This window comes from Symphodus melops (genome assembly GCF_947650265.1).
Source record: "Symphodus melops genome assembly, chromosome: 1".
Classification (NCBI taxonomy): Eukaryota; Metazoa; Chordata; class Actinopteri; order Labriformes; family Labridae; genus Symphodus; species Symphodus melops.
The window spans coordinates 31,580,152-31,594,139 of record NC_136691.1 but is presented as its reverse complement, the minus strand read 5'-3'; the positions used below and the strand labels follow the sequence as shown (position 1 = coordinate 31,594,139).

The 13,988-nt window shown below is 42.2% G+C and overlaps 1 protein-coding gene across 4 annotated transcripts in view; it reads left to right on the top strand.

Moving 5' to 3' along the window:
* The window catches only part of tncb (tenascin Cb), an 87,351-nt gene that overhangs the window by 59,309 nt on the left and 14,054 nt on the right, over window positions 1-13,988 (top strand). For 2 of the 4 annotated variants that reach the window (XM_079363597.1, XM_079363596.1), the window contains exons 9-12: window positions 1,478-1,567; window positions 1,937-2,200; window positions 7,469-7,744; window positions 11,682-11,954. In XM_079363597.1, coding sequence (XP_079219723.1) covers window positions 1,478-1,567; window positions 1,937-2,200; window positions 7,469-7,744; window positions 11,682-11,954 — 903 coding nt within the window. The remainder of the gene's footprint in view (window positions 1-1,477; window positions 1,568-1,936; window positions 2,201-7,468; window positions 7,745-11,681; window positions 11,955-13,988) is intronic. The other 2 variants (XM_079363598.1, XM_079363599.1) reach the window with 2 other exon arrangements.

Sequence of the window (13,988 nt, the reverse complement as noted above, 5' to 3'; positions counted from 1 at the left end):
CGTACCTGCAGTTTTCCCATGGTTTCAACATCCCAAGGTCGTCATTGGGTGATAAATGAGGTTATTTGTTTATTTTAAAATGTCTCTAATGTCCATTCTGATATTAAGCATTACGATCAAAGAAGGGTTGTTTTATACATTTCATTGTAAAGTGGTCCTTATATTCTTTAACGAGGAGGCCAGGGTATGTGACGCAGGAATGTTTGGTGTTAGTATGTTTCAGTGTTGAAGGCTTGAGGGATTTTGCAGTAACTTCAGTTTAACTAATGTATGATCCGGCAGCCATGCCAGTGCAATTAGGCCAAGACCATAATGGTTACAACACTGAAAAACAAAATCTTGCTAAGTCAAAACCATTAGGCTGCTTCATAGCAGACATACTCAGTGTTTTCATTCTTTTGTGTGCTTTGGTTCACACCAGCACATTAGCACTTTGCATCCAAATGACACAGCTGAAAAGTGTCTGTGGGAAAAAAAATACAGTGTGAAGTGTTTATTCTCTTAATTCTGCAGGCAAGTGTTTGTTGTGCTTAAATGGTCAGTGTTATACTCAGCCTGCTCATTCCAAAAAGGGTTGCCTTTGTTTGGTGTTGTGAAATGTTTGCTCGACTACAAAAGGTCCACTTTATTAGAAAACCACCCAGGGGGGTTTGGCATTCAGACTTTAAATTGAATAACACTGCCGCTTGTTTCACTGTGAGATCTTGTTTAAGGGAGGAAAGCGGGTGTGTTTCATCTATCTGCACCGCTGACATTATAAAGCCATGCTTTGAGGCGGATGTGTTTTTTTTTTTTTTTTTTTCTTTCCTGAAACTGTGCTGCAGCGTGGTCGGATTAGACACCATGAAAAAAACAAAAAAAGCTTCCAAAAAACGTCCTCGTAGTGTCTTTGTCTGGACCAATTCTTTGTCCTTGGGGGGCCCATCTCATGGAAATAAAGCACTGTGTCCATTCAGCCGACGTCCCGCTCCGCCCCACACACCTCAGCACTTCTTTCACACAGTTATTATCTGTAATTGCCTTCACGCTCGTGATTTTATTGATAATGAGTTTCCTGGGCATTAGGTGTAATTTCATGCTGCAAGACTCTGTGTGTGATGACCTCTGTGGGAGTTAATAAAGGAATTAGAGGCGATCAGGCTGAGAGAGGGCTTAATTGTAGAGACCAAAGGGCCTCCAGAGCCTGCTGTATCATAGCAAGTAGTGTTTCTGCTCCGCGACAAGGACCCTATAGAGCCATCAATGGAAACACAACACACAGTGAGCACAGGCTTACCATGAAATGCAATTAGGCTGCAAAGTATTGTGCAATCAGGCCATCTGAGAGTTTTTATATGCCACAGGCACGGAAGCCTTCAACCGAAACAGCTGGCCACTTGACTACAGAGCCTCCCCATCGTTTATTTGGTGACACACGAAACATGACATAGCTTTTAATTTCTACATCACAGTGCTCTTAATTTGCTTGGTGATGTAGGCCTGAGACCTGGGACTGAGTACGGGATGGGTGTGACAGCGGTGAAGGATGAGCGGGAGAGTCTGCCGACAACCACCAACGCAGTGACGGGTGAGCTTTGCATCTTCCTCATAATAGCTACATCCACAGTCTTTGTCATGTATTCAAAATCAAAATAAAAGAAGAATATCAGTAATAATAATAATAATAATAATAATAATAATAATAATAATAATAATAATGATAATAAAATAAAAACAGAAGTGTTTATTGATTCATAGAAATAATAGTGAGTGTTAAGAGATGTACATTGGACAAACGTTTAGTCAGTGAGCCGGTAATTGGAGCAGCAAAAACCAACAGGACAAAAATATGGAAAAAGATAAAAACGTGAAGATAAGAAAAAGAAAGAAATGCAACAGCAATTTTTAGAGATGTCAGCATGACCCCCCCTCCCCTTTTCTCTACGTCTCCCGTTAGCCCTGGATGCTCCCAAGGACCTGACGGTTGCAGAGGTGACAGAGACCACCATGATGCTGGAGTGGAAGCGCCCACTAGCCAAACTGGACTCCTACAGATTGGTTTATGTATCAGCTGATGGCCACAGAGAGGAGGAGGTGGTCCCCAGCAGCTCTGAGTCCTACACCCTGAGAAGCCTTACACCCGGCATGCTGTACACAATCAGTGTCACTGCTGAGAGGGGCCGCAGGACCAGTGCACCCACCTCGATCTCAGCCCCCACAGGTCAGTAAAGTGTTCTATATTGCTGTGTCTATAATGTTTGGGAGGAAACAGTGGAAGACTGAGTAGATTTTTTTTTCACAAATGTCTTGACTTTTGCAGCAGACTTTGAATTATACCCTGTACACCTCAAAATGTCCATCATTATAACATTTTTTTTTTATCAAAAAACTCTGTTTTTCCCATCGCCTCAGGTGGCAGTGATGCTGACAGTTCTAGTTTCCTAGTAACTCTGAGGTTTTAATCTCCAGTTGAAGCCCTTCAGGATCATTGTCAGGGTCTGATTCACAGAAGGCTTGGGTGCCTTTGGCGGCCATTAAAGTTGTGCAACGAAATCCATATGAAACCTTCTAATTAACAAAACACACACAGGGCGTTTAATGCACCCGTAACCCCCAATTTCCAGTTTACACTGTGCACACTGCGGTCCATCAGCGTTCTGTCTCTGGAGCGTGCCACCAGCGCCACTACGCTCTGCTCAGTATCAAATACGCTCAGTCTATTCTCACCTGAATATGCTGCAGGTTTCCATCAAGCTGGACAGAATATGACAACCCAGACAGGAAGTCAAATAAAATATACAGAAGCAAGATTGTATTTTCATCGCTTCATCAACATTACGTGAGAACAGGCACCAAGCGAACAACAAATACTTTTCATAAAGACAACGCAACACAGTCTGTGTATATGTGATAAGCTGCATTGCAAATAAAACTAAACACAAAACACAAACACTGGTGCCGATTGGCACGCACAATTAAAATGAAGCAAAAACTGTGGTGGAGGTAACTGCGTTGCATTATTTATAAGAGATGTCCTGCACAAACTATCCAGTGGTCAGAAAACTATTCCTAAATAAATTATCTTTATATCACGTTTATAAATATGATTTTGACATTACTGCTATTAATATGACAAGGATTTAAATCCTTCTGGCAGCTAGTGGCTCAACACCGGTGCCCTTTGCATGCTCTATTCAAAGTTGAAGTTTGGTTGTAAAGAGTGAAACTTGCATCTCATTTTTCAAGTCTAGTATATAAAAAGTTTCACCTTCCCCTCCTCGCTCATAATCTTTATGTGGACAAAGCAGCTCCGTCAGCATGAGCGCACACGCAGAGTTAAAGTGCAGACAGCTTCTCTCCACACTCAGACGCAAAACAAGAGCAAACTGGACAGACTGTCTGGGGATGTTTGGGCCTGATATCATTAATGCTATGTGCTTTATCAATTAGACTTCAAGACTGAGCAGATGATGCAGAATTGTTTGGAGTTTAACCAGCCGCGATCCATTCTTAGTGAATCAGGCCCTTAGAACAAACTGTTGGTTTGTACCACTTTCCAAACTGTATCCAAAGTGTTTTCTTAGGAAACAGAGGTTCCAGTTTCCCGTTATCTTTACTATATTGACTACATATAAAAAGGGTGCCTTAAAAATATAGCTGAGCTGCAGGAGTTACCTTGATTGTATTAGTAGCTACGCTGTGACCTCGCGTGTCAGATATGGTGTTCACAATGTGTCTGAAACAGACGCTTCTCTGAATGTAGCCCACTGTTTCCATGAGCGTTCGAGCTGGTGGCACAAGCCGCGGGAATAAGAGAAGTACTCATTAACCAAAGGTTCATTTTTTTGTCCTTCAGTACTGCAGCCAAACCGCGGCAATGAATTGAATTCATTGTTAGCTACTCAATGTAAGTCACTCTGTCTCTACCCGCCTTCCCCTCCCTCCCCCAAGGCTCATTTAAAGCATGTGGGATTTTTTTTTTTTCCCCTTCTTCTTTTTTTTTTTAAACAAAAACAAGAAAAGACAAATGAGGCGATTGTGCCATATTTTTTCATGCTACAGCCAGAGTGAATCCAAGACAAACATTTCACAAGCAAATCTTCTTGTTATGCAATGAACGCCCATTAAACACATGGCCACAGTCACAAATCGATGGCATGAAGGAGACATCATTGAGCAGCAGCAAAACTGCCTTTAGTTGCATTTATTGGACTTCACTCTGCCAACAAGAACAGAACACCGACTGTGTGTTTGTGTTGTGGCTGGGTGGATGAGTGCACAAGTGCATAAGTGTGCAAACCGGATGTCCTCTTGTCTGTGTTTTCACGTGTCGCACATATGACTGAGAGACTGAGTGGCTAAAAAGAGTCAGAATGAGTGAAACTGAAGGTGTGTGTGTTTTTATGTGTGTGTGTGTGTTGGGGGGTTGGGGGGGGGGGGGGGGGGGGGGGGGGGGGGGTATGGACATGTGTGCGCCCTGCACAATGTTCATTCATGTGATAATTGTTGGCGTGAGCCCTGCTCCCCTCTGGTTTTGTGTGATTTGACCACGATGAACTGTGGGTCTCAGATAAAAGGCCACATGCTGGGACTCCTGTTAAAACATTGTCTCCAAAATCAGCAGCAGCCGTCTAATCCACAGCCGGCCCGGCCAATCTTCACTCTTTATCGTCTCCTGACACGTAGCGCAAACACGGATCACGCTGGCTTTACAGGAGGGACTGAAGAAAAGACGAGGGGTGGAGCTGAATGAGACGAATTTGAAGTTTTCAGGCGGGGGGTTCTCTTGGCCCTGCAGGTTATAAATAACATTAAAGGTTTTTTTTTTTTTTTTTTTTTTCTTCTTCAGGTGTTTGTGAGAATCAGTTCAAAGCCTTAATAAAGATAAATGTCAAGGAGACCAGAAGAAACGGAAATGATACACATTTTAAAACAGAGAACAATGTAGAATGACAGCACATATTATCATAACTTTAACTGATTATCACTAAATTGTCTGAATGATTCAACTCAGAAGTATATAATCAGTCTTAGGATTCAGGAAACAACAGTTGGATTTGATACCATCAGCAGTTATCTCGATTTTCAGTGTCCTTTTGAGTGCAATGTAAACATTTTCCATTGAATTTCACAACAATTTCAAACACAACAGTCGATGTATACATCTTTTAAATGTCTTAGTTTATACGCTGATCTTGCATGAGCAGCTGACTATTCTGGAGCGAAAATACAAAGCATGTCAAAAGCCCGATCATTGTCCTGCATGCACTGACATGATCTGGGCAGCAGTAGACAAAAGCACAGACGTTGCCTGGGTGAGAGGCTCAATTCTCACCCTGATGAATGCTCGGCTGTAGTTTGATATGAAAGAATGTGTATCAAATGGCAGATATCCCAATGAGACGCTGATATCTCAGGAGACCATTTGATTAGTCCCGACACTTATGTTCCCCTGCATGTGACACCAGAACTAAAGACTTCCTGAAAGGATTGGTTTACAGGTCTACACCTGTTGGTATCTTAGCTTTACTTCAGTATTATTTGATTTATTTATGGTGCTTTCCCAATGCCTCTAGTTCCCATAAAACTGGCTGCTGTCAGAAATGGTAGGTTAAAGTCAGCATAAAATGTTTACTGAGGTATGTTTCTGGCAGACAGCCTGCAGTTCAAATTTCAGATGTTATTTTCTTAGAAGAATAAGGTACAGTATATTAGGCATATGGCATTCATTTTCTTTGAACTGACTCAAATGTGGCCAGTTTTCTGAACAATATATGTTATAATAAATGAAACAACAACAAGTCAGCATCATTACATTTCTCTGAAAACAAACGTTATCATTTGTGATTTGGTCACACTGACCCTGAGGGCCTTTGCACACTGAGTTTGTTTTCTTTTTGGATGCATCTTATTTTGGATCTGTAATCAGAAAAAAAAACAAAAACAAAAAAAAACACAGGCATCGTGCACACGTGCGTTAATTTTCCCATTCATTGCAAAAATTTGCTGTATTTGAGCAAACGTCTCGCACTCTTCGCGCAGAGTGGTCGAGCAGTCAGTTGATGTTGTGGTTCTTTCACTCCATTAATAAAAAACAAACAAACATTGGTGTCGGTCCACATGCAGTGAAAAAAGTTTCATGTGTCACATGGAATTTTTCCTTTTGATAAAGAGCTGCAGAATTCTCCCAATCACTTCCAGGTGTATTTCAGGATGTCAGCGGTCCAGTTTCATTTGTTGCTCTCTATGAAAGAGCCACACATAAATAAGAACACCAATTTCCGCAAAGCAATTCATCCTGAATCGCGGTAGACAGTATGGACACTGCAGACAGGAAAAGAGCCAGAGGTCTGATTTCAACCTTGGCTGTCAGCTTTAAGTGCAACAGCCTCTGTACATGGGGTCCCTGAACTAACCACTAGACCACCAGCACCCCAATGTTTGTCCTTTCTTAACCGAGTCAAGTGTTGCCGTTTTATGTGACATTTCACAACAACAAGAACTTATGATTTCAGGAGACATTTTACAGCTGTAAATACAATGCTGACTCAAATCCTCCAAAGCACTACAGGTCCAGGAACTCTTCACACACACCATACAGCAAATGCCTTTTCTCGTCAATTTGAGCTTCACAAGTGATGATCAGCCGATTCCAGCATAGCTTCCTCCCCACCGCATTACATTGTCTACCATCCCATTTGTGCTCCTCTCTGCCACACAGTGAAAAGAGGATAATGGAAGCCTTGATGTTTACCTGCACCGTCTATCTCCGTCTCTTTCTAATCTGCACTCTGAATGCTTGCACACTCAATGGATTCCAATTACAGGCTGCTGCACGTGGCTCTCAATATAGGTTTGAAGTGGACGGCGTACTTCTGCCATTCTGGCAGGGCTACGCTGTGCCTTCAAATGTTAATGGCTCATTCACAGCCATTAATGTGCACGAGCTGCATCAGCATGTCTGCCTGCTGCTTCTACCTTTAAGTCTTCCCACTTATATGGAAATACAGAGGAGATGGCTATAGGCAGCCGTTAATAATGAGGCTGTTTTCTCCCTCTGGCCTTTTGTGGTGGAAATAAGGGAATATTTCCACTCCAGACAAAGAGGAGGCCTTTCTTCTTTTCCCCCTCATGACAGCAAAATGAAATGTTTGAAATACAAATGAGAGATCATCAATGTCACTGAGGACTCTTCCTGTTGAACAGATGCTCCATCGTGTGTGTTCTATGTTTCAACATTTTGTCAAAAGTATGGTTCAAAACAACTTCAAGTATTTATTTCACCTGTAAATGTTTGTTTGTCAAGGTTGGACTGACACCTGATGCTGATTGTCGTCGATTATCTCTGCCGTCAACTCATTGCTGAGTTTCAGTTCGGGAAAATATTCCAGGATTGGTTCGAGGAAACGTTTTCAGTCCAACCTTTTGTCCTCATTCTGTATGTCGTTCCAGTCATGTAACTCATGTTGATGTGTTTGTCATCACCCAGAGGAGGAGAAACCTGTGGTGACCAATGTCACCGTCAGCGATGTATCGTGGGACAGCTTCCTCCTGTCCTGGTCTGCCGAGGATGGGGCTTTCGAAGCCTTTTTGATCGAGGTTACTGACGCAGAGTCGGGTGCCGAGTGGCAAAACCACACGGTGCCCGCCGATGCTCGCAGCTTTGCCGTCTCTGGCCTCACCCCCACCACCTGGTACAGGGCCAATCTGTACGGGCAGTTCAGGGGGGCCCTCTTAGACCCTGTGTTTGCAGACACCATCACAGGTATCCACGCCGTCAACGCTTGAGCCTCACTCTTTCCTTTGTTCCTTCTTCTTCTGCTGAACAAAGTGAGATATCCAGTGTTTCTCTATTCCACCTTTCCCAATGGTCTTAGCCTCTTTCTTGAGCACTGTCCAAGTGCAACTCTGTCACATGGCCGTTTGTACAAATAGTTCTTAAATAATGGTATTCAGAAACATTTCCCATTTCATCATGTCATACAAAAAAAAAAAAAAACACTTTCTGAACAAACACAAACCAAACAAAAGTGTTTTGTTTGGGATAAGATACCATGAGAGCAGCTTTTGGTTAGTTTCATTCATGCAAGAGCAGTGGTAACAAAGGGAGAAATGAAATGATAAGGAAGGAAGCATCTACATTGTACTGCTTAAACAGAATAAAATGAAGAGAAAATGAAATGAAAAGGAAAATTTGCAACAGAAAATATTTAAGGCTGCTGAGCTGGTAATGTGCTTAGTGAATTGATAATCAATTTGCAGGCAAATGACAAAGTGAAAGTTGATGTTTCATTGAAATTCATGCCCATGTCAAAGACACGCAAATGTGCCCGTGTTCAGGATTCTCCATTTTTCAACCTGAACAACATTTTTAACAATTTCTAAGACTGGCCATGAGACGGGTTGTTACAGTAACATTGCCTCTGATAAAAACACTTGTTCTTCTTCAATATCTCATCTTGTGGGGATCCAGCAGAAATGGACATGAAACCATTGGACTATAGTGTTTCATTCTTCATGCTTACTTAGAGATAGATGCTTATCTTGCTCTGCTCATATCGATGGACAAGGACAATCTCAGCTCTGATTTTCTGGGTATAAATGACTTGCTTCATGGTTGGAAAAACATTTGTAAAAGTAGATGCGGTCCTTATACCATGTACTGTATATACAGTACATGGATTAAGTTTAAATTACGTCACCAATTGGTTTCTGAGTGGGGCTTTTTAAGGTCACTGATTGCAGCCGCCATATTCGAGAAGTTGTCTCTAACTAACTTTGGATCAAGCTCGTAACAGACAAAGAGCTTCAGCTGAGCCATAAACAGTTACAGTGCACTAATTATGAAAAACTCTTACCTTTAAACACGAGTCTCCGTCATAACTTCGGGGTCTTCTGGAGCGAGTGGGTACTGGAGGAACTTCATTTGTCTGCACTTCCTCATTGGCGTCATTTTTCAACACCTAACAAGTCCAGCTGAACGAACACCTGGTTTATTATGTGAACAAGCAGAAACACATAAAAAAGTCAGTGTGCTCTTTAACTGTGGCCCTACAGGTGTGCTGGTTTCCCACCCTCTCCACCCACCCTAGTCATTATCAGTGATTAACATAGTGTCAATTATAGTACGTGCCTAATAAGAGGCTGTTAACAGTGAAACTACAATCTTCGGATGATGCCTCTGAGCATTCTTTGTATACGCAAAACTATTTACCTTTTAAAGGACTGATATCCTCACTGTGACCTCATGGGACTGTTTTGACTAGAGTAGAAGGTCAAAAATAAACAGTTTCTGGTGAGCTGACAATTTCTTTTATGTGAGCAACTTTTACAGAATTATCATTCAGCATTTCACTGACGAGGATCAGTCAAGTGGAAGAAAGATGGGAGGACTGACAGAGGACAAAAAAAAATCCCTGAGGCGCTTTTGTCACTTTGTGTGAGGCCTCTCTTCTGTATGCATCCCCACTTCCCCCGAGCCTGGACCGCTCTTCATTCTCATGCTGCCATTGCCCCTGGGCTCTGGTGCTAGGGTGCCAGGGGCTTCTGGGGCCACGCAGAAAATGGCATGAGCTCAACACGGCCCATTGTCTGCATGCTAATGACTGGTGAAACCATCTTAACATATTTCATTAGCATCAGTTAATAAATAAAACATTCCAGCTTGTGAATACAAGCACTGACTAATTTCATTATGTTATGCACGGTGGTCTTCGTCACTCTGCCGGAGAGAGCTAGGAAAGATAAAGTCCTCCTCTCAAAGGGGAGCAAGGAAACTTTGATGAACAGAGAGGGAGTTAAATACATCGACTGACTGATGGACTCACAAAGAAATGTAGACAGCACATGGAACAAGCTCAACTCAGCTGTGATTCATGTGACCACAAGCTCCTCTCGTAAAGTTATCAGGCAAGACTGGAACCAGCTCTGCTTGCAGACCCCGTTTTCAGCAGGTTAGCTGGCGCCGCCGCTTACCTCCTCCAGTAACAGGCTTGCTTTTGTGAGTGGGGATTGTGTTCCCTCAGGCCTTGGGGGGTGTAGAGGGACATGGGATAGAGGGGTAGACGTGGTGGAGGGAGGGTGAAATCAGTAGCGAGCTAGCACATGTTAGCTGATGGATGTGGCCCTCCCTCTCTTCCACTGACCAGCTAAAGCTGCCCGGCGGCTAATGAAGAGTGACAGCTCCCTCGGATTTGTCTGCTTTGCTTCTCGTTTCCACTGCTTCTTCTCAAAACAAATGCCTCATGCGTTTTTTCCTCACAATATAAAAGGGGGTTTCAGGCTAGTTCAAGGACCCCTGAGACCCTCACATTTGGTGTAGTGTTTTAATGAGCAGTGGCGCTGGGCTTTATTGAGGCTTTCCTGAGCCCACTTATATGTGCTTCTATCCAAGACTGCTTTAAAAGGTCTGTCCGGTCCGTGCATCCATCTGTGTTACCGGAAGCTTCACCAGCTAATTAGCTTCAGCAGACTCATCCTCTGGAGAAACAGAGCTTTTTTTTTCTTCAACAGCTGTAGTCTTGTGCTCTCTCAGCCTCTCTTCCTATCACCGCCATTATTTGCTGCTGCTAATGACTGCTTAACTACCAGCTTCTCCAGCACCACATGCACACATTCTTATCTGTATGCAACTAGTTACTTTGAGAACTATTCTGACCAGCGGCTGTTGTTTGACAAAAACTCTTTAAGTTTAAAACTCTGAGTTACCCAACAATGTAGAGTAATTCAATTAATATAAATCAATGTGAATGTGTATGTTTCCTCTTACATTGAATTATCCTAACTGCGATATCCACATTTTATTGGCAGGAAAATCTGTGCTTTACAAGCCCCAAACCTTCCTCGCATGACTACACAGACCTTTGTTAACCTGATTTATGGTTATGTAGTAACAGGGGCGTGTCCAGACTTTTTGACTGGGGTGGTACAACTGGCCTGATCAATTACATAGCCTTTCTTACACCACCAATCTTATCCATCATATCACATGTTTGTGTTCTTAGCTTAATTCATCTCTCTTGCTCACTGTCTAAATTGCAAGAATAGATAATTTACTAGCAATTTGTTGGTGGTGACACATTGCTGATTACCTCTTTGCAAGTAAAACAAAGAGATGAATGTGCAAAGTATTTTATTTACAAGTTAATAATAACTAAAGGAAATATGGTACATTAACATTTAAACTAAACTACGAGCAGCCACTTGAATAAGAAGCAAGAATACTTGATTACTGGTTGAAGTCTTGTTTCTAATAGGGTAAAAAGCCAATCACATTTTAGGATTTTTTGGGAGGCATCTGGGTGACCAATAAGAGTAAGGTTCATTCCCCCCTGGACACCCAATGGACACAGCCCTGTGTAGTCAGCAAGAAACACAGTCTGTTGCTCTTGAACACTGTAAATTACACAGATAATATAGGTTTAATAACATTATTAAGCATTTCTTTTTTTGACTTAGCAACCCTCTCCTTGTTGCCTGCTGTTCAGTTCTTCCTTCTGTGATTTTTGATCAGAATGCAGTGAAGGTTTTCTCTTTCTGTCCTGCAAACTCTTCTATTGTTGACTGTTGCTCGTATTTAAAAACACACAAACAATGCTTGTATTTTGCACGTTCACTGATGCATTCTCTTCCGATTCCATGTTCCTCAAATGTCAAAGCACTTTGACTCAGAGAAGAACAACTGACTTTTTCCTGTTGCTCAGAGGCTGAACCAGTGGTGCAGGCTCTCCTAATCTCCGACCTCACGACAGAGAGCTTTAGTCTGTCCTGGACGGCTGAAGAGGACTCCTTTGACACTTTTGTCGTTATGGTCAGCAAGACTGAGGACCCTGGCCAACCAAAAGAGCTGGTGCTGGGTGGGGATGAGCGAAGCACGACCATCATAGAACTCGACGAGGACACAGAGTACAAAGTCGAAGTCTTTGGGCTCATTTTGGGGAGACGCTCCATGTCTGTAAGGGAGCAGGTCAGAACAGGTACATGCAGAGCAGATGGAAACAAGAATTATGAGCTGAAATTTGAGCTGCTCAGGTCTTATCTACATGGTCAATGTGGATGTCTTTTATGGTAACAGCATGGAGCAAGGTGATTAATACTCGTGATCTAACATTTGTCCTTTGTATCACAGATGTTTTGTTCACTAACCTGGTAACAAAAGTGTGGTGTTCGTCCAAGCTGCTGAATGCTCCAAATTGACAAAAGTAAATTTGTATTAATGTAGAGTATTTGTCAGTGATGTCCACCTCTGGTGTCATTGTTTGCCTTTGTTATGTGTTGAGTGTTCAGTGTTTAAAACCTGTGTGTCTGTGCTCTTGAGTGGCTCCAGCAGAAAGCAGGGTTCCAGCAGTAACGTGGACCATTCTGGGTTCAGACAGACCACGTGCTGCTGATCTCTGGACACCAGACTGGTACTCGATCAAAATTTGGCTGATAAATTGTTTCACTGAAATCAAACTTATTTGGAAAAATTCTCATTTTTTCCTCCCATGATGGTCTAAATGTTTTTGGATGGATCCTGGGTTTGGAAAAATGTCCACAGAAGATGTTAAGGCCTCTGTAATGTACTGTAGGTCTTACGGTATGTACCGTAGACTAACTATCTGTTAGAAAATATACCCAAAAGATTACAAAAATTAAGTTTCTGATTTGGACCTGCCAGAGCTTGGATTTCGAGGAAACACAATTAGTTTAACATAGTGGGTAAAGTCATTTTGGGGCTATTGAGGTGTTTACACAAGCATTAGAGTTATCTGTAGGCCAAGCAAGTTAACACTCATTTGTATTGGCTTTAAACTTCGGTCATCTATTTTTTGGCATCAGGGGGATTTAAGTTCTGGTAGGCCATCATTTATAGCTTACATCATTAAGGAACAATAGTGGCCTTGGCATTTTTAAAGCATTTTTAAACTTTTGTAACTATTCAGTGATTAGTGAGTGAAAATAATAAGTTCAGATGTCAGGGTTTCTGCTTGCTCTTATAAATCAGACTGTAGTCAGAGAGCCATGTTAGGCTAATTGGCACGTACCACTGCTGTGTGCAGAACACACAGAGGAATTTCTCGAGAGAAAGTCTAAGCAGTAAACTGAGACATTTCCAATCTGCTCTACAGATTGTCTCACAGTTTATGTTTTCACTCAGATTTAATTTTTAAACACTTTAAATCAAGGTCACAATATTCACCATAAACGTGTTACTTATTAGCATGCTGCTGGCGGCTTGCAGTCTTGGGCACGTTCCTAAGAAAAAGTAATTTGTTTTAGTCAAGACTCAAAAGAGAACTGAGTTAATAACAGAGTTACTGCTTTATAAAAGGGACGAGTTGCATGAGAAAATAACTTAAACGTTTCTTTATTTGCTTCAATCCTCATAATATTAATGGTCACATTAATCAGCTTTGGCAGAATTAAGCTGTGCACATTTCAAATAACACTGTAGTCATTTTCAATATGTTGGTGTTTTCCAGATTTATGCTAAGCAAAGCATGTTAAGATCATTATTCATGTTCAACAACGTTGTAACTCTTTATCAATTAACAGTAATATAGGAGGGCAAACTCTTTGTGTCCTATCAGCTACAGACAAATGGCCTTACACTATGAAGTACTAATAAGCAGCCAGTATGCTAATAATTAGCATGCTAAAAAGCAACTAGCTGACTTTTTTTAATTTCAAGAATCATTTCAGGGTTTTAACTAAATTGGACTCAGACATAACCATCAGAAGAGCTTTGAAAACTCATACCAGCCAACCCCCCACTCAGGACAGTTACTCTGCTCCTTTCTTTGTGTGGTCTCTTTCCGGTCGTCCTCCCAAATGTTGTCTTTTTTTGACTGCCTGGCCCCATGTGTCAGAGTCGCTCTTTGTAGATTGTGTGTGTGTGTGTGTGTGTGTGTGGGTCGGGGGGGGGGGGGGGGGGGGGGGGGGTGGTGCCTGTGTAACATAGAACGGGTGTCTATGGCTGTGCCCCCTGTCCTCCCTGGGGGCAAAAGCTTTACTCTTGGGTTGCGTGG